Source organism: Chrysemys picta, chromosome 5 (assembly GCF_011386835.1).
Source record: "Chrysemys picta bellii isolate R12L10 chromosome 5, ASM1138683v2, whole genome shotgun sequence".
NCBI classification, from domain to species: Eukaryota; Metazoa; Chordata; order Testudines; family Emydidae; genus Chrysemys; species Chrysemys picta.
The window spans coordinates 52,636,639-52,661,535 of NC_088795.1; the positions used below are offsets into that span (position 1 = coordinate 52,636,639).

Below are 24,897 nucleotides of genomic sequence, written 5' to 3' on the forward strand. Positions count from 1 at the left end.
ACCCAGATAGGATTTCTCCAACGCTCATTACCAACATGCTATCAATGCTATCTGTCTTTCTGCAATAGCTCCTGGACTGAGAAAATGAAAAACTCACAGCATTAAGTGAGCAAGAATTTCAACATACGTTAAAAGCAACAAAGAGTCCTGTGGCACCTTATAAACTAAAAGATGTATTGGAGCATAAGCTTTCGTGGGTGAATACCCACATGCGTCTGATGAAGTGGGTATTCACCCACGAAAGCTTATGCTCCAATACGTCTGTTCGTCTATAAGGTGCCACAGGACTCTTTGTTGCTTTTTACAGATCCAGACTAACACAGCTACCCCCTCTGATACTCAACATACGTTGTTTCCCCCGCAAAAACACATTAGATCCCCAAAATGCCAGATCAAAGGAAATGGCCCTCATTTTGCTGCAGGAGGTGGTACTGGTGATTCAGTAGGTGGCACTCTTCCCTCATAGTCTGTATTGAGCTAAATATGTATGTTTCCATCAGCAGGAATTTGGGACAGCCATATTAATTACAAGGTGTGTGGCAAATCATCCCAAAAGAGTGCCAATAAAACTAGATTATACCACTGCATATTCTGTAGCTATTACATATTTTTTAAAATAGTGTTTTTGTTAATATTTAATACACATTTTAAAACATTTCAATGGGATTTTTTTAATTCCTTCACTTATAAAGCCAGAATCCCTTAGTGAACCAAAGCGTACAGAACTCCGAGGAAGAGGAAATAATGCCTGAAAACCTTTAAAAATGATCTAAACTAGGTTTTCTATGCACAGAAGTGTCACAATGGTAAAGCCCAATAGGGCAAGTCCTCCCAGGACTAACACACATGCTGTATCTCACCGGAAAGCTATGAACATGCTCTAATGACTCAGAACCCTATCTGTGATTCAAGAAAGATTTGTTGAACCTGAGTTGTTTTCACAAAAATGGTTCAGTTTCAACAAATCAGCGTTTTCAAGAAAAACTGTTTCATCAAAATATTTCCAACCACCTCTAAGTCATTCTTTACCACCTAGGGATTCCTCTCCCCGCAATAAGGGCTCCTCAGGGGGCCAATTAAGCCAGATTTACAGTTAATTTGCACCACCACAGCAGCTCAAAGCATCAGGGATGCACCAGTGAATCAGTCTACATCTTTGTGTGCATATTATATGTATAATACAATCTTTGACAGTTGTAGTCCAATATGAAACTGGTTGCACACCATCTGCTGTCACTCCCCTAGCCCTCAAGTATCAGGGGGTAGCCGTGTTAGTCTGTATCTACAAAAACAACAAGGAGTCTGGTGGCACCTTAAAGACTAACAGATTTATTTGGGCATAAGCTTTCGTGGGTAAAAACCTCACTTCTTCGGATGCATGTTCCCCTAGCCCTGAGAACCTTGCTGTCAGTGCTGAATTGTGTAAGGAGTTCCCCAAAAGATGCCAAATTTAAAAAAGAACCATAAACATGAAAGTAACTCTTGAATACACAACAACCCCACAACACATCCCAGACAATAAACAAAATATACATGTAGCCAGGCTCAGGGGGAGAGAGAACTTTCCCCAATAAATCTTGGAAATTGAGAATCCTGTGAGATGACCCCTTCAAATAAGTACAATTACAAGTAAAGCAATTGCTCCTTCTTTAAACATTCCAGGACTGTCGAATTCTTAGTCTTGGAGACTAAATATTTTGAAAGATGTTAAGTTAGCCAATACCCAGCAAGAAACATTAATTGTTTTTAATATAAAAGAAGGGGTAAGAGACACAAACAGAGTCAGTCTCAAAGAAAGTGTCCTCAGAAAAATAAACTTTCAAAATATTGGCCAACTAAAGAAGACAAGATCCCCAGTGGAGACAACACTCAAGGAGACAAAAGTTTAGACATTCTTTCGAAACAGGTTCTCTAAAAGACATAGAACTAGGTCACTTCCCTAAAGTATTCTTCAGGTAATGGAAAGTCAGCTCGAGTGAAGCCAGTAGAAAGGAACATAAACTACACCAGCTAAATTGAAATGGAAATTAAGAGGGCTAAGAGGATGTTGAAATGCAAAGTGCCAAAACACAAAACAAATGTATTCTTTAAGGGCAACTGAAAATCTGTGACAATCAATGGGGTTCACTGGAATACCCATAAGTAAAGGGAACAATTAAAGAGCATAAGGACACTGCAGAGAAGTTAAATGATTTATTTGTAGTGGTTTTCAGCACAGACTTACCTTGGTCACACTACTCCTTCCCTATTCTCCCCCAGACACCTGCTCACAAACTCCAGGACTCTGGAGCTCTACCCTGATAAGGAACCAGGTAAGCAGGAGAGGACTCCTGGATTAGAACAGAGCATGTATCTATGGCCATTCTCAGAAGGAGGAGATTTTGCACTTACCAACTACACTAGAGCTGAAAACCACACGGCTCATCCCGTATGTTGCTATTAAGATCACTAAACCTTTGTCTCTCCTGAGTTTGGTTAAGACCTTTGCTACCAATTGTATTAGCGGACTGGTGTACAGGAATTTTTCTCCTTTTCTCTTCAACATAAAGAAACAGTATCCCTTACTTAGGGTGATCTTTTCCTTATGCCACAAGCAGAAGTCCAAACCATTAGTAAGTGGCAAAGGCATCCATGTTTTGTGTCTTCCACTGGAGGAAGATCTGATATATCACACACTGACTCTGAGGCGACTTGTGAATGCCTACTACCAACCACCTTTCTGCTGACTGGAGGGAAGGGGCAGCAAGGAAGGATACTCTATGTATCAATGGAACTGATGGTGAAAGCATGGCTCTCCTGACCAATTGGTCAAGAAAGAACAACTGGAAGGCTCTAAGGTAGTGACAGTTGGCAACACAGGGGCACGTATGCATACACACAGATAGGTGATGGTGGTCGTGCACTGACAAGCATTGCCTCACAGGGCCAAAACACTTCACTTTAAAGGCGTTCTCTTCCTGCCTCATCTTGTGGACACAAAACCAAGTCTTGTGATGTAAGAAAATATAAAATAATTAGTTTTCTAGCTAGTTAAGCCAACCACTGAACCTACTGCGAAGGCAGGGTACTTCCTTGTGTATATTTAAGCCACTGCAGAGGCTGAATCCACTACTAAAGCAACAAGCTTCTCTGAACATACAACAGGGAGGCCTTAAATGTATTATTATACAGCATAAGTGCACACACGCAGTTTTGCTTGCTCTGCCTGACCACAGGCTCTCCAGTGGCAACGTAACAAAGCATGTGTCCAGGAACAAGCCAACAGGGAGCACATCAGCCAGCGTGAGTGAAGTCAATATGTGCAAACAGAATTTCAAATGAAAATAATCATAACTGCAGCAGTTATTAATATTAAATACTGATACTATAGTAAAACCTAGAGGCCCCAATTGAGGCTTCAATTTACTAGACCCTGTACAAACACATACTAAAACATGGGGTGAAATTCTCGCTCCGCTGAGTTCAGCAAGGTATTTACAAATCTTGGTATTTTACAAAATGTGTTTAGTACTAATGCATGAAAGATGTATTGGGATTTTTAGATAAAAAGCACTATATTATTTTAAGTCTTAATACATGGAAGAAATTACCTTTGCCTTCTCTGGGTTTCTTCTTTATACCTAAATCTGGAGAACCATTGGAAATGGCTGACTGTTGGGTCTTTGGTTTACGGCCAGCTGTACATGAAATTTAAAAAGAAAATTGTAAGACATACATATAGAAATAATTAATATCTTATGTCTGAGTGGTAATTCATGTTTCTCATGTTATTCCCCTTATTACATTGTATGGACAAATAGGCCTTTATCAAATAGGTTAATTTTAAATCTTATATAAGATAAGATTATTTATTTTGCAAGTCACAAGTCAATGTAACTCAATTCCAAATGAGCTAAATACAACGTATGCACTAACCATAAAAATTAACACACTTATAAGTTTGCATTCCTTTGGTCTGATGTCAGTAATAATTATTGCTATATTAATTTAAATATCTTGTCCATTGTATTTTATGCTTCCTTTCAGAACTAATTTGTTTTACAAAAAGATTAATAAATATAAGGAAAACAATTTTTTAAGAAATCTGACCATTGAAATAGTACTTTTTTTTTACCTATATGGAAAACAGTTCTTACATTAAAAATATTAACACCTTACTTCTTTGTGAAAGGACACTATGCAAAGGATCACAATCCCTTCATTACTATGGAACTGTGGAGCAGAAACACATTTTACAGTAGAAGAGCATTATGACACCATTGAAGCAGAGGTCAAAACATAAAGTGAACAGGAAGTACTGTATCCCTTCATTTCTGTTTAACCTTCTGTCCGGTAAAAGGCTAGGAGTGAGATTCTTTGCTGTACTTCTAAGAGGTGCAGCACCAAACTCACAATGCAGGTGGGGGGGGGGGGGGTCTAAGGTGATTGTAAGCCAATTTTCCACTTTCTTGATGCTGGGCTGCTTTGTGCCTCTCAGAATTATTTAGACAGCCTTCAGGGCCTAAGTTATAGCAGCCTATCTGTGGCTGCCTATGATCCCCCTGCCTGAAATCTCTGCAGTGCTGCATGCTATGGCCATGCCCTGACATGCCTTTTCTGCCCCCAGTTATGCTCCCTACAGGAGGAGGGTGCAATGGCGGGTGCCTAGGAAGGCAGCTTTGCAGTTGACTTCCTCAGGTTCTTGTGCCAAGAGCAGATTTGGTGCTTTCAGAGCCATTGTATGCTGCTATGACCCTTTAACTCAGCATAAAGGGGCCAGAGCAAAGAGTGAAGATCTCCCCCCTAGGTCAGCAAGCTGAAGAGAGTCTGTGTTTCTGTGTTCAAGGCTAAAGAAAATGTCAACCAATAACTCATATCTTAGGAACATGAACACAAATTGCTCCTGAAGAAAAGTGTTGTGCATCAAACATTGAAATTCAACAACATGTATTTTTATGGAGGTGGCAGTTGCAGTTCCATAGTTAAGACTGAGTTGAGTTTTACACTTAAAGCAGGGAATCAAACTCTTTGTAATGTACAAAAAATAGAGCATATCCATCTCAAAAACCACAGAACCTACTCTTTGACTATAACTCTGCCTGGTAGCAACACTATAATAGGTTAGGGAAAAGTGTTTTTAAAAAAATCAGTTTACTCTAATCTGGGACCACAAACACTAAAATGACTTAATCATAAAGATTACTTCAGGAAGGAGCTATGGTTGTTTGAATGCCTTAACTCTGCATTTCCATACCATGTTTGCATTTCTGTTAAGTTTAGCCATAATGAACTCCCTGGATTTATATCGCTTTATCCCTGTACTGTACTTTATCCTAAACTACTGCTGTGTCCTCCATCTTAATGTACTTTTTGTCTGTGAATTTTTAGAAATCTGTCATACAGAAGCATCTCTATATATGTGAATGATTCTGGTGCCTCAATGAAAACTGCTATTTTACTAATTACCACAGGAAGTCTAGCCTGCTGCCATCCTCTGAAGGCAATGCTACTCACAGATGCATATGAGTTTGGAGAATTTCAGTGTTTTAAGATGATTTACATTTGCTACATACATTTTTCTATTAAATAAAATATACAAAATTCTTCTTAAAACTGTGCAACTCTCCAAATTCATGTATTCCCCTGCTGAGTGGCATTTCCTTCATCAATGGGTATCAAGCAAACAAACAAGAAAGTAGCTTTTTCCTTTAATAATTTAATTATTGTATTTTTTTTTAATTGGTGATTTATATATTTTAGAATTTGATACAATGGTTAAAAAATTTGCAAATTACAGTGCAGTTAGTCACATAATGGAGCTGAAGCTTATAGTGACAGTGGAATATTCACAAGAGTCATATACCAAGGAGGATTACTGCCCATTGAAGGGACATTTTTAAAGGAAAATACCTTGCTGGTGCTATGGTTTATAGTCACGCCTGCTTCAGCCAAGGCAACAGCTAAATTACTAAATTCAGAGGGGAAGCAGGATTATTTAAAAAAAAAAAAAAAAAACTGAAAAAGTGGAAGAAAGAGACAGACATTCTGTGGAAAGAAGGAAGTCCCAAAAGGCGCACACACAATTGGCTGCACTGGAGTGCAACCAACAATTAGACATTCAAATTATTGGCACCAAAAACTTGGCCTGCTAGAAGGGTAACTGCTAAGACAGCTTTAGTAACATGACCCAACTCTGGTAAATCTGACTGTTTGACAGAGAGAGATTTTGGAGGGTTGTAGATTTTATTTTTCACTGAAGCATCAAAATGGCTGAACAGCTAGTATTGTAGCTACTGAAGAACTCATTAGGGCATCTGGATTTTGACAACGTTATTTTTCTCCTCATGGTGCTGGCAGTAAGAACAATCTTACCACTATATTCAGAAAATAAGCCACAGTTAATGATGGCAAAATGGAGGTGCTACTGGAAGTTCAACTACAGTGTGTCTTAGGTGTTGTCTACATTAAAATCATAAATTGACCTATATTAGGTTGAACTTACAGCCACCGCAGTAATTACTGTGGCTTCTTGCCCCCAGGAACGGGATCCAGCTGCCTCGGTTTCTCAGCCCCTCCCTTCCCCCGCTGGGAGCCAGGCAGCCTTGTCAATTTGACAAGACAGCCAATAGCCAGGAGCAGGCACCTAGCCCCCCAGGGCTTCTTGACCCAGCTCCCAGCTGGGAGCAGGCTCCAGCCACCCAGCTTTCTTGTCAATTTCACACTCCCATCCCATTCCTTCTGGAGAAATGAAAGCTCCATGAAAGCTGTGACAAGCGATCTAACAGCTCATGTAAGTAACAGAGTGTCTACACAGACACTGCGTCACCCTAGCTACACCATCATAAGCCCTACACCTCTCGGGGAGGTGGAGTTGTTATATCAGTGTTGTAGGGCACTTACATCGGCAGGACAAGGCTGTAGTGTAGACACTGACATGATTCAGTTGATGTAAGCTGCCTTACATCAACCTAACAGTGAAGTGTACACCAAGCCTTAACTTCTAATGTAAGCTGTGAACCTCAGCCGTAGTAGGAGGAAGAGGAGCATGTTTCAGCCTATAAAGTCACTGTTTACAAGAACCCACCACAAACACTTTCAGTGAAACACCTGGTGCTAATGTGCATTCTACAGTTCTTACGCCCACCCCAGGCAATAATTTAAACAGATGTCATTTGCTCTCATGGTGGCCTGGACTTGTTTCTGATATAGCATTTGGAATTATTTGAAATGGTATTTAAGGCAACCATGTATTAAAAACAGTATCTTTAAAAGGGCCCTTAGATAAGCAAGGATGTCTAACACACCAAGATTTTCACAGGTGTCAACTATTAAAATGTATCAAGAAAATTAGAATGTTATTTATATTTGAGATGCTCCTTGTGATTTATGGAAGAAATTATACATATTCCAGAGAATATTTACAGACAAATTCTGTCTTGAATCCCTTAATTTTTTCAGTGTTGCCTCCTCTTCTTATCCTTATTTTTTCAATCTTTTTCCTTATGATTTAACAAACCATATTCTTTTTCTTATGCTTTCCCCCTTCTTTTATTGCATGCCCACAACTCAGAGTTCAATTTGTACACATTAGCATATGAGTGGGGATAATGTCAAAACTATCTCCACCTGAACCAGCTCCTTTGCATACAATACTTTGGACTAGGGATAAAATACACTTAAAATCTCTTACTTTAAATAAAAGTCATGATACCTTTTTTCTTTTTCATTGGCTCACGGATATCAGGGGATGTTGGAACAGGAGACATATCCATTGGTTCAGACTCCTCAGTTGACACCTCCACTACAGTCTCTGTTATCACATCTGGCCTCATAGCAGCATGGATAAACTCTGGGGTTGACACACAAGGAGGGACAAAAACTTCCACTAAAGAAAAAAAATGCACCAGATAAAGTTTCTACCCAACTCCTTTACTATGTCATAAATCAAATTATTTACAGCAAAGAACCTGGAGGGGCCTATGATTCAGGGACCAAATCATGCAAACTTTACATAATTTGTCACTCAGGAGCTCAATCCAGTCCCCAGAACATGCATATACAAGTCAATGTTATTAGATATATGGCAAGGACAGGTATCTAAAAGTCCAATCTAGGTCTCACTGAAATCAGTAAGAATGTTGCTATTCACATCAGAGGGAGCAGCAACTTGTCTGAAGGGCAGAAGTAAGACTACAGTCTTAAATAAACTTTGCTGCAAGGTCAGTAACATTCTTTCTTAACATAGTAAGAAAACATTCTACAATATTAAAAATAAGTGAAAGATAAATGGCTGCATTTTAAGTCAGATATGTTTAAGTACTTGTGAAACTTTCCACGTTCCTCTTTAAAGCCCAAATTTAACTTTTTCAAAAATGGGTATGAGTTAAGATGTAGCACTTTGTTATTTACGGATGTTAATGGTCCACCAGCAGTTCCATCATGCACTCCTATTTTCATAAGTTTATAACTTAGCCCTGATTACAAATTCTACCCTAGAACTCAACACACCATTAAGTTTAATCAAAATGTTACATACGCATATAGGAGAGTCCCCTCTGTCCCCACTTCAAAATATGAAGCTGTTTAAAATGCAGCATATTAAAAAAAGAGATAAGCTTACAATTTTAGCTGTATTTTTGCACATGTATTTCAAAAATTGTTTTTAGGTGAATTTTTGAAGACTGGTCGTCTAAAACGTATACTACTCAGGCTTATAAGTATTTTTTGTTATTTATTAAAAGTAGCCAAATTACCTTTTTTCAGCTACTGGACATGAACTATTGTCCTCACTTGATTGATTTTCATGTACAACAGTGTAACATCACTATACCACAGGTTGTCTGCTACATTATATCACCCACCAAACTATATTACATATTGTTTTCAAAGGAGCCATTATGGTTTAACTGGTTGGAAATCCATTTTTTTTTAAATAAATACAGATTCATCCAAGGAGCCATAACTGTTCTAAATAGGACTGTAGAAGAGTTAGGGGGCAACTATACTTTTGTTAATATGTATACATATATTTACACAATAGAAGAAAATTTCTCAAGCAAACATTAAAATATAGCAAAACAACTTAGGAGAAACTTTTAATCCTTAAATGCTATTACAGTACTTGAAAAAGGGATAAATTTAGCTACTAAGAACTATGGCCCCAATCCCAGAGAGACTTAAACACGTTCACAATTACACGTGAGTAGCCCTACTAAAGGGAACAGGGCTAATCATGTGTAAAGTTGAGTACATGCTTATGTTTTTGCAGTATATTTTAATATTATGGATTGGATTTCAACGACAAAAACAAAATTCAAAGTTAAGTTGCAATTAATTATATTATATTTTGATATATACATATTTAAAAAAAATATCCAAGTAGTATTAAATATTTTTAAATTGATTTTAGAATGGCCTAAATTGAAGGAACCAAAAAAATTATCTCACAACTTTTGAAAGTGGCTTCTTTCCCAGGCATTCAAATGATTTCTACATTCGCCAAGTACTCAAGCTTTACAATGTAACAGATTCCCATTTGTTTTTATTACAGGTGGGGCTCAGAGCAATGCCTATTATTAAGGCTGCCCACACTTTCCAACTGTTTTCAGCTGCTTATAACTTTGCAAAACTAACAGTTTGGGCTGAAATTTTCATGCCAGGTATCCAGCTCAGGCTGAATTTTTTTGGAACATTTCAACCACAACAATTCATTTATTTCCAAAAATAAGGCTATGGGCTGTTTTGCCCATAAAAAAAATAATCTGGCAACTTTTTTGTTTTCGTAGCTCCTGTGCCCACCCACTTTGAAAAAGCGACTTGAAATTTGGCAAGGGATGAGGGAGGACTTTATGTCAGGGATGTGCCTTTTCTATTCCTGTGAAAATACACCCAAATTTGGCCAAGTTATAAGTTTCAATAATCATGGTTCACAAAACTCAGTAGAGACTTGCTAGAGCTTCACAGTTAAATTCCCTGAAGATTCCACCTGCACTGAGCATGCTCCAACATGGGTTCCGGCAGGATTTTCCCTGCAATTACAGCTGAGTTGCTGCTGGAACAGAGGTCACAGAATCTGTCTCTCCTGTGCACTCAATTCTCCACCTGCTGGGCCCAGGCAGCATGGAGGAGAAAACTGCCCTATTTTTCGAGTGCAGAGGAGACAAGAGCCAGAACAAGAGGAGGGAGGGGAGTAGACTAAGACCAGGATCCTGGGGCAGGGAGAGAGCAATCTTACTTAATTAGGCCTCCATGTGCATAGGGATTATGATACAGTCTTTAATTATGACCACATGCTATTTCTTCCACAAGATCCCTGCCTCATTCAGTTCACCAAATGGATGGTGCTCGTTTAATGAGCAGCTATTCAATATTTTGGTTTCAATTTATTGTTTAAACGAGTGATCCCATGCCTTACTTACATTATTCAAACTCAACTCTGAAGACGGAATTATCTTTGTGGGCTTTCCTATGGCACTCATCATTAAATGAGCGCTTCACAGATATTAAATTTATTTTCACAACATCCCGTAGAAATGAGGAAGTATGGTTATCCACATTTTACAGATGGGGAACTGAGGCACAGCAAGATTAAAGTAAAGTATCCACTAATTTTGGGTGCCCTAGGTGAGAAGCCTAGGGCCTGATTTTTCAGAGTGCTTAGCATTATATAGCATTTTATACACCTCTATCCCGATATAACGCGACCCGATATAACACGAATTCGAATATAACATGGTAAAGCAGTGCTCTGGGGGGCGGGGCTGCGTGCTCCGGCAAACCAGAGCGTCAGCGTGTCTGGCTCTGACACGCTGCTCTGAGCGGTGTGTTAAGGGTGCCCGGCCGGGGCCAAGGGGTTGGATAAAGGGCAGAGGTCTCGGGGGACAGTCAGGGGACAGGGGAGGGGATTGGATGGTTCAGAGGTTCTGGGGGCGGGGCGGTCAGGGGACAGGGAACGGAGGCGTTGAATAGGGCGTGGGAGTCCTGGGGGTGACTAGGGATTGGGGGGGGTCTCTGGAGGGGGCGGTCAGGGGACAAGGAGCAGGGGGGGCTTAGATAGTGGATGGGGTCTTGAGAGGAGTGGTTAGGGGCGGGAAGGTCTCTGGAGGGGGTAGTCGGGGGACATGGAGGGGGGGTTGGATGGGTCGGGGGTTCTGAGGGGTCAGTCAGGGGGCGGGAAGTAGGTGGGGGTTGGATAGGGGGCGAGGCCAGGCATGTTTGCTGACTATTAGTAACGGAAATGCTCGAGGCCAAAGCAAGTTCGATATAACGGGGTTTCACCTATAACGCGGTAAGATTTTTTGGCTCCCAAGGACAACGTTATATTGGGGTAGAGGTGTATATTCAAAGCATAGCTTCTATACATGCGAGCTGCAGCTGTGGGCACTCGGTAATTCTGTACATTAGGCCCAAGTGTCGCAAGTCAGGCACCCAGAAAATAAGGAACACACAATTAGTGAATACCTGTGAAATGTTTGGTTAAAGTGATTTACCTAGCATCACAGAGGGAGGGACAGAATCCAATAATCTAGGGCAGCATTCAACTGCCTTAACCATGAGATCATACTTTCATCTGAAGGAAGAGCTCACTGTCACTTCGTAAAAGCACCACCATGCCTATTGCTTTGCAGGGAAATAAGCATTAGGCAAAGACTTTTCAAAACTATCCTACCATTAAAACTAACTAATATGCCAAGATCCTGCCTCAGAAGGGTGAAAATTGTTAGGAGAATATCCCTTCAGGACAGAGACACCAAATAAAACCTCTTACAAACCTGGGGAACTAAGACAAATCAAACAATTGTTTTGAAATGAGAAAATAAATGTATTTAACATCTTACAGTCCTCAATATAAGCAAGCTCCTTGTAAATCTGGTTATTAAATTAGTGAAGGGAGAAAGATCTTATACAATATGCAACTGTGGTTGACATACCAGGACTCCTGGCATCTCTCAAGCAGGTAGGAGACTCCATATGAAGTAAAGCCTCTGCAGCTTCAATTGTTTTATCTGTGCAGTGCACATTGCTGCCATGAACTGATGCTTCCACTGCAAAATAATACAAAACACAATCATACAAGGTTATTTATAAGAGGGTCATAGGTGCTGTAATACAACCTCCTTACATGATTCAGCACACATTTGAATTGTGTTGTACAAGGTGAAACCCAAGAGAAATCTGACAGATGTCATTACACCAAGGGCTTCATGCTAACAACAATAAAACATTTATTAGGTAGATCAAAGGCAACTAGAAACCAATGTCCCCACTTCTTAAACTGGATTTTGGTTAGTCAGTGAGAATACAGTTCATGGTAGGTAACTAATAAGAGATTACAAGATAGGCCTTTGAGATTTGACTTCTGCCTTAATTTTAAACCAAAACAAACTGATTTTTAATAAGGATGATTGTAGATGAACCGTTGTCTATGGAAGGAGTTACTATTCAGATGCATTGCCAAGCATTGTCCCATTAAAGCCCAAGGGTCACGTAGTAATGTTTTCAGTTCATTTGAGCAGAACAGGTAAACAACAAAAAATGTAGTTTGCATAACAGATCTGTCTGGTTCTATATTCTACTACCTGACCTTAACTATAACTTCACAGAGCTGGGGGTTAGCAGTTTTTTACTATGCAGCTTTATGCTCTTAAGTGAGAGCTGGGAAGTGAGAACGAACTACTGAATATTTCACTTTCAACTTAAATCTTACAAACATCAAATTATTAAATAAAAAGTTTTAAAATTAAATCTAGCTGTAGCATATATTTCAAATTATAACTTGACACAGGACACGTGTTAACATGAGCACAGCAATAGTATTTTTTCTAATAATAAGCAAGCTGAATTTTAAGTTTAAAATATCATTACATCCAAGGCCAATTCTCTACTCCTCTCCCTTGGACAAGGTTTTTAAAACTGGCAACTCCATAAACACCTGTTGCACATCATTGACACTCTCACCAAGGTACCCTGTCCCTCTCCAGTTACTCTTTCCATTTATGGAAATCTGCTCAAAGCTAAATCGTTCCTGCCAGGCAGCCAATGTCTGAGCGAATCTATCTTTAGAGTAAGCAGAGTCACCTATTTCCAGCGTCAGTGAACTAAAGAGGATTCAACTAGTAACTCTACTGGAACTTCAAGACACCTATCCAATTACTGAACATTCTGGTGAACAACTTGACATCACTTAACTAAAAAGTAGGGAAAATACCCAAACTATGAACTATTATATCTGGTGCAGTAATGTTTTCAGTTCATTTGATGAGAACAGGTAAACAACAAAAATTGTTCAGATGTATACGAAGACGTGTGGTACATGGGGGGGGGGGGGGGAAGGGAGGAAATAAAGTCTCTTTCTAGCATGGTCTCCAGTTAATGTTTCTAAAAGCCAGGGACTGAGAAATTTACCAAACACCTACTTGCCAAAGGACTAAACATACTAGTCCAGAAGCTCATATGAGAAGGGCATTATCAGCAAGGCTCTGGGTCAATGCAATGCCTTGATGAGAAACCTAGCTCCCCAATCAGATGGCTATTGACATTTCTAAAAAGGAACTGACCCTGGACTCTAGTTATGGGCTTATCTTTTTTGGAGTAGTAGGTGCCTGGTAAATTTGATGTTCCATCACTAATCTATAGTAGCTGGAAAGAAGAGCCCGCTCCAGAGCATCCAGATTGCTGTGAGTTGGAATAGTCTCCACTACTTACTCATCCCCCCTCAACCTTAGCCTCTGTAAGAAGAGGAGGAAGGAATTCTCCAATACCCTCCCCACCTTCCCATGGCAGCTATTTTTGGATCCTCCTGCCTCTGCTGCTGCTCCTGCTAACATTTTCCCAAGCAGCAGCAACTTGAAATTGACATGATTCTGATAGTTTCACTGGTGCCCAGCATTCTGAAGAGCAGCAGTGAAAATTAACCGGTTTTGCTCTGTCACTCTCCCCACACACGCAAAAAAACCTCTAAGTAAAAGCTTCGATTATACAGAAGTTGACAGCTCAGTCCCCTCACTCAATAGGTAAAACTTTCCACCAATCAGTCATAAGTAGAAATGCTATTCAGTCAACTAATTATAGAATTTCAATTCCACACCAGTCTGGAAACTAAAAATGCCAAGTTCTATTTAATCCCGTGTTGTAGTGGTGTTGATCCCAGGATACTAGTTATATTTTAGATAAAACAGACTCTAAAAAGTTTCCAAACAAGATCTCAAAATTATTCTGATACTTTCCCCCATGGTCAGCTGTGAAATTTTCATTTTGTTTTAGTTTGCTTTGTCTTAGGAATTATTGTTTGCAGTATTGCTAGTGAGCAGCCTATACCTTTTCAAGATTTATTGTTCTGTACAGAAATGCATTATATGAAGAATACAAAACAATTTTTGATGGATTTAAGTTCTAAGTAAATTAATTTATACTACTTCTAATTTAATAAAATTGTGTACATCTGTATAAATTTCACATCTAAAGTGATTAATCATTTTTTACAGGTGGTACTGGGTTCTGCTCTGCAGGTGAGGAGCACTTGGCCTTTCACAGGAGCAGAGGCACAAAAAATAGCTTCAAATCACCTTTGCACTTCCCCAGTACGGGGCTGTCTGGGTGCCAGTATAGTCCCAGCTTTTATATAAGAGCAGGGGTTCTCAACCTTTTTCTTCCTGAGTCTCCCCCTCCCCCCCATAAAAATGCTATAAAACTCCACAGCCCACCTGTGCCACAACAACTGTTTTTCTGCATATCCAGTAAATTAAAAGCTGTTTTAAATGGATAGTTATACAGTTAAACACACACACATAAAATATTTTAAAAATGGACAATAGAGGCACAAAAATAAAAAACAGAATTTTTTTTTTTATTTACTCTCTGAAACTTGTTGAGGGTGCTGATCAACAATTCTGTCAAGACATGGGGGAGTATCTTTGACAAGCACAAGCACAGGTCATGGTCATTGTTCATTCTGGTTTGGTACTTTGTTTTCATTGATGTCATGGCTGAAAATCTGGCTTTCACATAAGTAGATGGTATTAAAGAGGATCAACATTATCAGCGCTGCAGAAGCAGTGATTTATTCATCAGAACACTCACACCAAAATGTCTCCAGCAGCATGTCTTTGAACCTGGCTCTGAGGGAGCTATCTGATGAAATGTCAAAGAGCTCTTCTAACAATTTTGATGGCATGGGAATGGAAGTTTATCTTCAATGGTCTCACTGTAGCCCACATGTGTGTAGTGAGTTCAGGAAAATAAGCATTGAATTTGTTAAGCAGACCAGACAGATGCGCTGCTAGTTGAGGTTTAATTACATCCAAGTCAATATTTCGTTCCTGAATAAAAGAATGTAAGAGCTCAAACATATCAGTAGTGCCCCCACAGACATGAACTTTCCAGAATTGTAGTTTTCTTTTGAATGCCGCAATTCTTTCACTGTGGGCAATACAATTAATGTTCCCACCTTATATAGTTTTATTCATCTTATTAATTGAATATGTCTGTAAGGTAACGCAGTTTTGCCAGCCACGCATCATCTTTCAGCACTTTGGCAAGTTCAGGATTCTGATCATCTAAGAAAGTACATAACTCTTCCTTGAGATAAAATATATGGGCAAGCATTCTGCCTCAAGATAGCCATCTCAGCTCTGTATGCGTAACTAAGGAATGGTACTCTGTACCCACTTCCTCACAAAGTGCAGCAAAACACCTGGAGTATGTTGCTCTGGATTTAATAAAATTAATGAGTGTTACCGCTGTGTTCAGAACACTGTGAATATTTGGTTCAATATCTTTTGCAGCAAGCACCTCTCGGTGTAGAAAGCAGTGTGTCCAAATAGCGCAAGGTGCAGCGGCTTTTATTTTCTGCACAACACCAGACTGCTTTCCAGTCATTGCTGTGGCTCCAGCAGTGCAGACTTGGATGCAATTAGTTCAGCAAATTTCTGCTGAAATCATAAAATCATCTAACAGTTTGAAAATGACATCTGACTTTGTTGTTGTCTTGAGCTCTTTGCAAAACAAAAAGTCTTCCTTTATTTTCTTATTACACACACACACACACACACCCCAAACATAGGCAAGTAGTAAATGGGACATTTTCTAAATGTCTGTGCATTCATCTATGTCAGCAACATCATTGTCACGCAGCCAATCAATACACTGTGAGACTAGGTCTTCTAACATAGAAGTGATCCGTTGTTTGACGGTGTCATTTGACATCGGTAGTTTTGGCCTTCTCCTCTCCAAACACTTCCTTTGTTATTTCAATAGCACACATTATCAAAGTCTCAGCAATTGTTGCAATTTTTTTGTTTTAGCAATTTTCTGCGCTACTATGAAGGATGACCTTAAAAACTTTTTATCCACAGTAGTTATGGATTTTATTACTGCTTTAGTACCAAGCAGTTCCTTGGCCTTTCGCTTATTCTTATATATTTCATGTTTTGTAATTAAATGTTTCTGTAATTTGGAGGGCTTTTCAAACATTAATTGGACAGTACTTGTGCAAAAATTACACACTGCAGTTGAGGTACATCTCCACTTCAAGAACAAATAAAACCAAAATTCAAATAGCTGTCTTTGTATTTCCTAAATTTCGCACGGCTAATAGCTTTATGTTTCTTACTCACATCACCTCATCTGTGTTCTTCAGCCCTTATGGTAGTTGAACATGTTGAAGGAAGTTCAGTATTATCACTCTGTGGGTTTTGTTGTTTTGAAGCTGATGGTCAAATTAAAAATGTATCCATATTTGATATATATTGTTTACGTTTACAACAATTTTCCCTGTCCTGTGTAACTTTTCCTGCTCCCGCTGAAATAGATCCTTTACACTAGGTAAATGAAGCTACGTAACCCGCAAGGCTGGTGTTAGACTCACTCGGCCCAGGGCAGAAGCAAACTGGAGTGACCCATGCATGCTGATCTCTGGGGGTGGAGCAAGCGCTGGGTGAGAAGGCACTGAGGCTGACCTACAGGCGGGGTTGCTCCCTCTTTCCAGGGACTGATGGTGAAGCCTGAGCCCCACCTCCCGGGGTTGAAGCCGGGGCATGGGCTTTGGAGTCAACCCAACGTTAACTGTCATTAAATGATTACTGTCTGACCTTTCCCATTGTCTGATCATCCCCCCATAAATTCTCCAAACTGAAAATTAAAATGGATAAAAATATAAAAATGCTTAAAAATTAACATTGATTAACACTGAAATTATAAAAAAATAAAAATTGAATTCTGCCAACCCTAAGTACACTATTTTTTTAAACTCCTCTCATCTACCTCTGCACACGTACTATGTGTAAAATTCTGTAATGTACTTAAGCAACCATATAAAAACATCAGACCAAACATTACAATGTCCCCGTCTTGATGGACAAAAAGGGTGTGTTTTTCAATCATGTTAGTTTAATCAAGTTAGCTTAAGATGATCTAAAAGCCCTTTTAAACATTCTTTAAGACAGAGGCCATCACCTTTAAAGCTATGTTAGCTAGCCATGCTCTCCCCTAGGCTTCAACACAGTCATCTAGCACAGCTTCAAAACTGTTAGTCTGCCTAAAGAGCATTAAGAGGGCTTTTCAAACATGGTTAGTTAATATAACTGAACTAGCACAATTGCGGGGAGAAAAAAAAATCACCCTATATGGTAATTTTCATTTCTTAATGCCAAACATGTACGATGTGCTTGATCTCTTAGAAGCACAGCCCAGGGGGAGGAGAGGTGCTTTTTGTCCTCCCTCTACCAGGCATTTCTGGGGAGTTGAAGCAGCCCTTGTCATAATTTAGATAGCTCTGAGGATTAGTCTCAATTATAGCAATGTGTCTCAATCTCTGCAGCACTCCCATTCTAACCCCTTCTTTGGCACGGGCTTGTGAGAGGTCCCAGGATGGCAGCCTTATGGCTATGTTCCACAGTTCCTGTGCTGGAGGAATCCTTCCCTTGCCTGGAACCATTTTAGAGCCCCTTTACATCTCTCCAGTCCCTTTTACACCTAGACCAAACTCTATTCTGGAGAATCTTTTTAATTCCCAAAACTGTAGTGTGTGTCTGGCAGGAACAGAACCTGGTGAAGCTTTGTGACAGAAAGGGGAACTAGAAGAGATATCCTGGAGATATAATTGGGGAGAAGACTCACTTTGCCAGCACTGCCATTGCTGCCAAGACAGCAGATGAGACAAATAAGCCAAGTTGGCTGACCTTGAAGATAACAAGAGATCTGGGTGATAAATTAGAGCAGGTCATTAGACTGCACTCCTCACCACCACCACCTTTTTTATCATGTCACCAGGTAAAGGAGGTGAAGAAGGGAGGAAAAGGGCTGCCCCAATAAAATCCAAAACTAGTCAAAAACAAAACAAACACTCTCACAGTGAAATATAATCCAGATGGCGCTACACAGCAAATGCCTTTCCACAATACTGAATGACTGTCTGGGCTAGCCTACTTTTATTACGTTAGAAACCTTCATTCTCTCTCAACACCTATCATTATAATACATAAGCACTACACCATATTAAGACAATCTCCTTTTACTTAATTAGAAAAATAGGTATCCAATCAGTGCAAACGGAAATATTTTTATAACTATACTACTCACTTGCATGTCTCAATGTAAAACTCAATGTAATAAATATTAACTGTACTGATTAATCAATTCAATTCAATAAAGACCTAACTCTGATACCTTATAAAAATCACCTATGAATGAATTACTACTTGCCCAAAGGAGGCAAAATAATTCAGTCATGTGGAGATAAATTTTGCAAAACTGGGTAACAGAATCAGAGGAAATGACACTTACCTATTTGGAATAGTTAAAAACTAACATGACGCTCACATTCCATTCTTTAAACCAAGTTTAATCTTACTACATATATGAAACAACTTGATTCTCTGGTACCTTTTAGACAGTTTATAAAATGATGGCATCTACTGAAATGTTTTGTGGAGAAAAAAATTAATTCCTCTTAAAAAAAAAGTTATGAACAATCCAAATACAACATGCAGAGTGGCTCTTTCTAATCTCTGACCACTAGTTGGATTTGCTATAGACACCAGGAGAGTTAACAGAGTAAAGAAATCAGGAGAGTTTTAATTATTAAAAAGAAGTAAGTACGTCAGTGTTTCTGTTCACTATTACCTAAATGTCTTCTTATTTAATTTCCATCTTTCTAAACAAACATTATGCACAGTAGATTATACAAGGCTCTCAACAGCTGTTATAAAACACCAAACTTGGTAATTAAGTCTGACAGTGCTGTGCTTCAGCATTACAGAGCAGAATACTGGCAACATATCAAGTTTTAAAACTAAGAGCATTGTTACAAATAAAATATAGTAACAAAATGAGCAAAAGCAAATAGAAAAGCCTGGATTTTTTTTAAGGCTAGTTTAAAAAAACAACAATTATGCAACAGATCCCTTCCTGTCTTTTTATCTTGATAGCTATCATTATCAGCATTAGAAGGTCAACATTTAACTGCAGCAGCTGATTTACAATACCTTATTATTTAATACCATGTGGCAACTAGAGCAATACTTTAGTGAAGAATTCATAATTCCAAGCATTGAAACTGGACAAATACATGAATGGCAAATGCATTATAAATGATTTCATAAAGGTCTACAAAAGAACGTTATTTTATGTCAATATTTCACATAAAAGAGGAAAACTAAATGTTAGTATTTAAATCGTGATTTACCATATATACTCGTTCATAAGCCGAATATTTTGGTAAAAAAATGACGCATCAAAGAGCGGGGGTCGGCTTATAAACAAATCTACACCAAAATGATTTTAAACTCTATGGAATCATTGAATTGAATATCTAATACACTGTCGTTTTGTTTACCTGGAGCATCTGCAGGCATGGAGCCCCTCCACTCCCTGTGGCCGCGGTTCTCCATTCCCAGACAATGGGAGCTGTGGGAAGTGGCGCGCAGGGAGCTGAGGGGCTCCATGCCTGCAGACGCTCCAAGTAAACAAAAGGTCCCGACCCACCAGCAGCTTACCCTGACGGCCGGGAGCCAAAGTTTGCCAACCTCTGAAATATAGGGTTGGCTTATGAAAGGGTCATAGAGTTTTTGCTATTTTTACCTAACCATCTTGAGGGGTTGGCTTATAAATGAATGGGCTAATGAACGGGAACTTTCAGAACACAATATGCCCACTTGCTGAAAGCAATTTTAGACTATTGGGTGGTTCTTGATAGAAATTTGTTCAGAAATCTAAAGGGCAGTTTATTTGTAGAATATTTTGAATTCTACTACTCTGAATTAACTACTTTAAGATTATCATCTGAAAAATACTTCAGAGTGATAATGAAATCACTTCAGAAAAACAAAACTGAATAGTAGAAACAAGAATAAATGTTTCCAAACACTATTTTTTGTACAGATATTAGCAAATTATCAGGCCAACATTGAGAGAAATATTTTGCGCTCTTATGACCTCATTTTTTTTTTTTATTTTAAGATCAATTCATACCACCAAAGATCAGGATGAACTTGAGCCTTGCCTCTTTTGGGGTGCAATGTAAAACTCGTCTTTGCCCAGGCCTTCGTGTAGTAACCATAGACTAGCTAGAAATTTTTGCTCTCAGAAACACATATTAAAAGACCTCCTGAACAGAAAAGCCAAAGCACTAAAGAGTACAATCCCTTAGGATAAAGGATTGCTTTTCCTAAATCAATTTTACATCATGTAGATACATTAAAATAAGTAGATAAATATGGTGTCTACATTCTGTGGTGATGGGCATACTAGCATTGTACAGATAGCCATTTCCACCACTGCAATATGAGTATTGGGTAGCTAAAGACAGATGTTGTGCCCACCACTTTTGCTAAGTAAGGAAATACCTTGCAAACATCTAGGCCTATTCCACTCTAAAGAAATTAAACCAGTGAAAGGTCCTAGCACACTTGTAGAACACTTTATGTCCACATATAAAAATACCCCATACAGTCTACCAAGATCTGGTTTAAGAGACTTTTTAGCAGGCTTAATAAAGCTAGTGAAACACGCCAGAATGCACTACTTCTGGGAGCTCAGCTAGGATGAATACCCAGCAGGCATTGAAAAAAACTGTTTATGACAGTCAGTGCTTGTGTAAATGTAAGGCAAAATTTATATTCAGGATGGCTAGTGTGAACACACAGTTTATGCTTAAACTGATTCAGTTACAAACAGTTCAATTCTTGTGAAGACAAGGTTTTACGGCCACATCCAACTCACCCTATTCACCTTCTTAAGTCCCACTGAAGTCATTCGGCCTACTCTACTTGCCTAAGGCAACAAGGATTTAATCTTCAAATTGCATCTTTCTAAATGATCTAACATCATTAACAGCTCTAGTATTAAGAACAAAAGATAAAAGAATACTAAATTTAAATACACCACTAGTCTTGATCTGGCAATCCTATCCCTACTATTCTTTGTATTCTCTTGGCATACTTAAGATGATTTAGACTTCAGTTGTTCCTAGTTTCATACTCTTTTTTTCACTAGTGAAAACTGTGGTAACCATGCAGATTTAACCAAATTTGGGTAATTTTATGTAGAATTTTTTGGTTTGAAAGGGGCAAGTTCTGTTGGCAGGTGAGCTGCATTATTCCCTGCATTTTCTTCTTCTTCTTCTAACTCCTATTGGGGTGTTTATTGGTTTTGCCTGACAGTGCTTTTTATTTATTATGAATCCAGACACAAACATTGCTCTTTTAAAAATCTGAATTTTAAGAAGTTAAATTAAATAAACAAGCTCATCTTAAATAGTCTGAAGTGTATGCTGGGGGCGGGAGAGAAGGGGAGTTCTGTGTACAATAGAAGATACCTCTTCTCACCAAAAACATTTTAATATTCCTTTAGTACACTGATAGATTACAGAACATTTACACATCAAATGCATCCATTGTAGTTGTTTCCCAAAGTAAACAGTAACAATTATTAAATAACATTTTAAAAAATTCAAATTAATGTTCAACTTGTCAGAGTCTGATTGAACTACATGGTGGTGTCCAATTCAAACTCAAAACTCCAGAGACTTCCTATTTAGGACTCCATCCTGCAATCCATCCTCCATTGATTGCCTTCAGTATTAAATACTACACTTCTATGAAACCTTCAATGTAACTACTCATATGAGTAAGGGCAGCAGAACTGTATCCTTAAGTTGTAAAGGAAGGACAATGAAGAGAGAAGCATGCCAAACCAATCTAATTGCCTTCTCTGACATTGTTAATGGCCTAGTAGTGGATGGGGGGAAGCAGTAGATGTTATATGTCTTGATTTTAGTTAAGCTTTTGAGACAGTCCCATGTGACATTCTCATAAGCAAACTAGGGAAAAGCGATCTAGATGAAATTACTATAAGGTGGATGTACAACTTGTTGAAAGACCGTACTCAAAGAGTAGCTATCAATGGGTTTGCTGTCAAACTGGGAGGGCGTATCTAGTGGGGTCCCACAAGGGTCAGTCCTGGGCCAGGTACTATTCAATATTTTCATTAATGACTTGGATGATGGAGTGGAGAATATGTGTATAAAATTTTCAGATGACACTAGGGTGACCAGATGTCCCGATTTTATAGGGACAGTCCCGATATTTGGAGCTTTTTCTTATATAGGCACCTATTACCCCCCACCCCCATCCCGATTTTTCACACTTGCTGTCTGGTCACCCTAGATGACACCAAACTGGGAGAGGTTGCAAGCACTTTGCAGGACAGGATTAGAATTCAAAACAACCTTGACAACTTGAAGAACTGGTCTGAAATCAACAAGATGAAATTCAATGAGGAAGGAAACATCAAATTCACAACTACAAAATGGGGAATAACTGGCCACGCAGCAGTACTGCTGAAAAAGATCTGGGGTTTATAGTGGATCACAAACGGAGTATGAGTCAGGAATGTGATGTGGCTCCGAAAAAGGCTAATATTCTGGGCTGTATTAAGAGGACTATCATATGTAAAACACAGGAGGTAACTGTCCAGCTCTACTCAGCATAGGTGAGGCCTCAGCTGGAGTACTGTATCTCATTCTAGGCGCCATACTTTGACGTACAAAAATGCATACAAATTGGAGAGTCCAGAGAAGAGCAACAAAAATGATAAAAAGTTAATGACCTATGAGGAAAGGTTAAAAAACTGGGCATGTTTAGTCTTGAGAAAAGACTGAGGGGGAACCTGAGAACTATCTTCAAATACATTAAGGGCTACTATAAAGACAATTGTGATCAATTGTTCACCAGGTCCACTGAAGATAGGACAAAAACCAATGGGCTTAATCTGCAGCAACAGAAATTTAGGTTAGTTATTAGGAAAATCTTTGTAACTGCAAGGGCAGTTAAACTCTGGAATAAGTTTCGAAGGGAGGTTGTGGAATCCCCATCGATGGAAGTTTTGAAAAACAGGTTGGACAAACACCTGAAAAGTGATGGTCTAGATTTACTTGGTCCAGCCACAGTGCAAGGAGCTGGACTTGATGACTTCTTGAGGTCCTATCCAACCCTACACTTCTATGATTCTATACCTGACATCACAGCCCTAACGATGAACTCAGCAGTAAAATGTTTATACTGTATCCCAGCTTTAGTTTGTTCTTAAAATGCTAATGAACATGGATTAATCTTTGTTTTCAAATATTTCTAAATACATTTCCAGAATGTTTTTGTGTGGTATAATTTTGTTGTCATTCATGAAATATGTTCCAGAAGGCATGCAACACCGTAAAAATGATTTAATTTTATGTCAAAATTTGTACAATTTACAGTTTAATAAAAAAAAAACAGGACACATGATGTGGATTTATGCCTGACTTTGTCTACATTTAGCAGCATTCCAGACAGGTGTGAGGTCTCCAGTCTCAATACTCTAACAGCAGATTCTGTCTATACATCAGAGTTTTATAAATAAGGAGTGGTTATGGGAATGAAGAAGAGAAGTGTTAATACTGTACCTCTACGGACATGCAAATACAATTTATTTTTATATAGACTTCTAATTAAAAGCACATTAGCATCCTGCAGCTGGTTGTAAAGATATTTCCTTGGGACAGTGGTTCTCAATTTTTTTCCCTTCTGGGGCTCTTTCTATGTACAAGGACACTGCCTTCCCCTTGCTTTCCAGGCTCTCCAACCCATCTGCCTGGGACCCCGTGCTCATTTAACAATATTGGAAGGGCAATCTCACAACCCTATGACACCTGTTTGTGACATACATATACACACAGGTTGAGAACCCATTATTTTGAAAAATTATAACACTATTGTATTTATAATTATTTGGAAACAAAAAGTAATAATTTCACTCAGGTCCCCTGTCACTCTATGCAGGTCCAACCACTTTTTTCTCTATTCTCCCCACCTCCACACTGAATATACAGGATGGTGGCTTCAGTGTGTGATGACCAAATGGAATTTCCATGGGATATGCTTTAGTTGACTGGAGGAATCATTGTTGAGCTACATAAGAATTCCTCTCAATGGTCTGAAGGGGGCCCCCTTGGACTCAAGATTTGTATCCAAGGGAGTACCCACCACCATCCTCCATAAAAAGTGGGAAGTAGGATAGGAATGGCAGCAGGGCAGTAATGCTAGGAGAATTCTGATTTACTGTATAAGATCCTTTGTTGAAATGGATGTGATCCCCTTAATCCATCACTGCAGGTGGGATGGCAAAACCACTCAAGTGATATTTTAATCACAGGGATGTTAAGGAGACAGATTTCAGTTGGACTGGACTATGACAGAGAGAGACTTCAGTTTGCAGGATTCTCTGATAGTGTCCCTGTAGAAACGTGTTCTGTACACTTATTTTCCATTAAGTTCAGTCTGCTGCAGACCACCGTAGCCCCAACCGCACATATACCCTGCTGAGGGGCATGGCGGGAAGGTCCAACCTTCCTTCCGGGCCGCGGTGGGAGGGTGTTGAGGCAGGAGC

General features: G+C 39.1%; 1 protein-coding gene across 7 annotated transcripts in view; it reads right to left on the minus strand.

Annotated features, from left to right (window-relative positions):
- ELF2 (E74 like ETS transcription factor 2) overlaps window positions 1–24,897 on the minus strand; it is a 64,217-nt gene that overhangs the window by 6,261 nt on the left and 33,059 nt on the right. For all 7 annotated transcript variants that reach the window (XM_008166136.4, XM_008166137.4, XM_005284347.4 and 4 more), the window contains 3 exons: window positions 11,910–12,023; window positions 7,691–7,864; window positions 3,591–3,677 (listed from right to left, as the gene is read on the minus strand). In XM_008166136.4, the coding sequence (XP_008164358.1) occupies window positions 3,591–3,677; window positions 7,691–7,864; window positions 11,910–12,023 (375 nt within the window). The remainder of the gene's footprint in view (window positions 1–3,590; window positions 3,678–7,690; window positions 7,865–11,909; window positions 12,024–24,897) is intronic.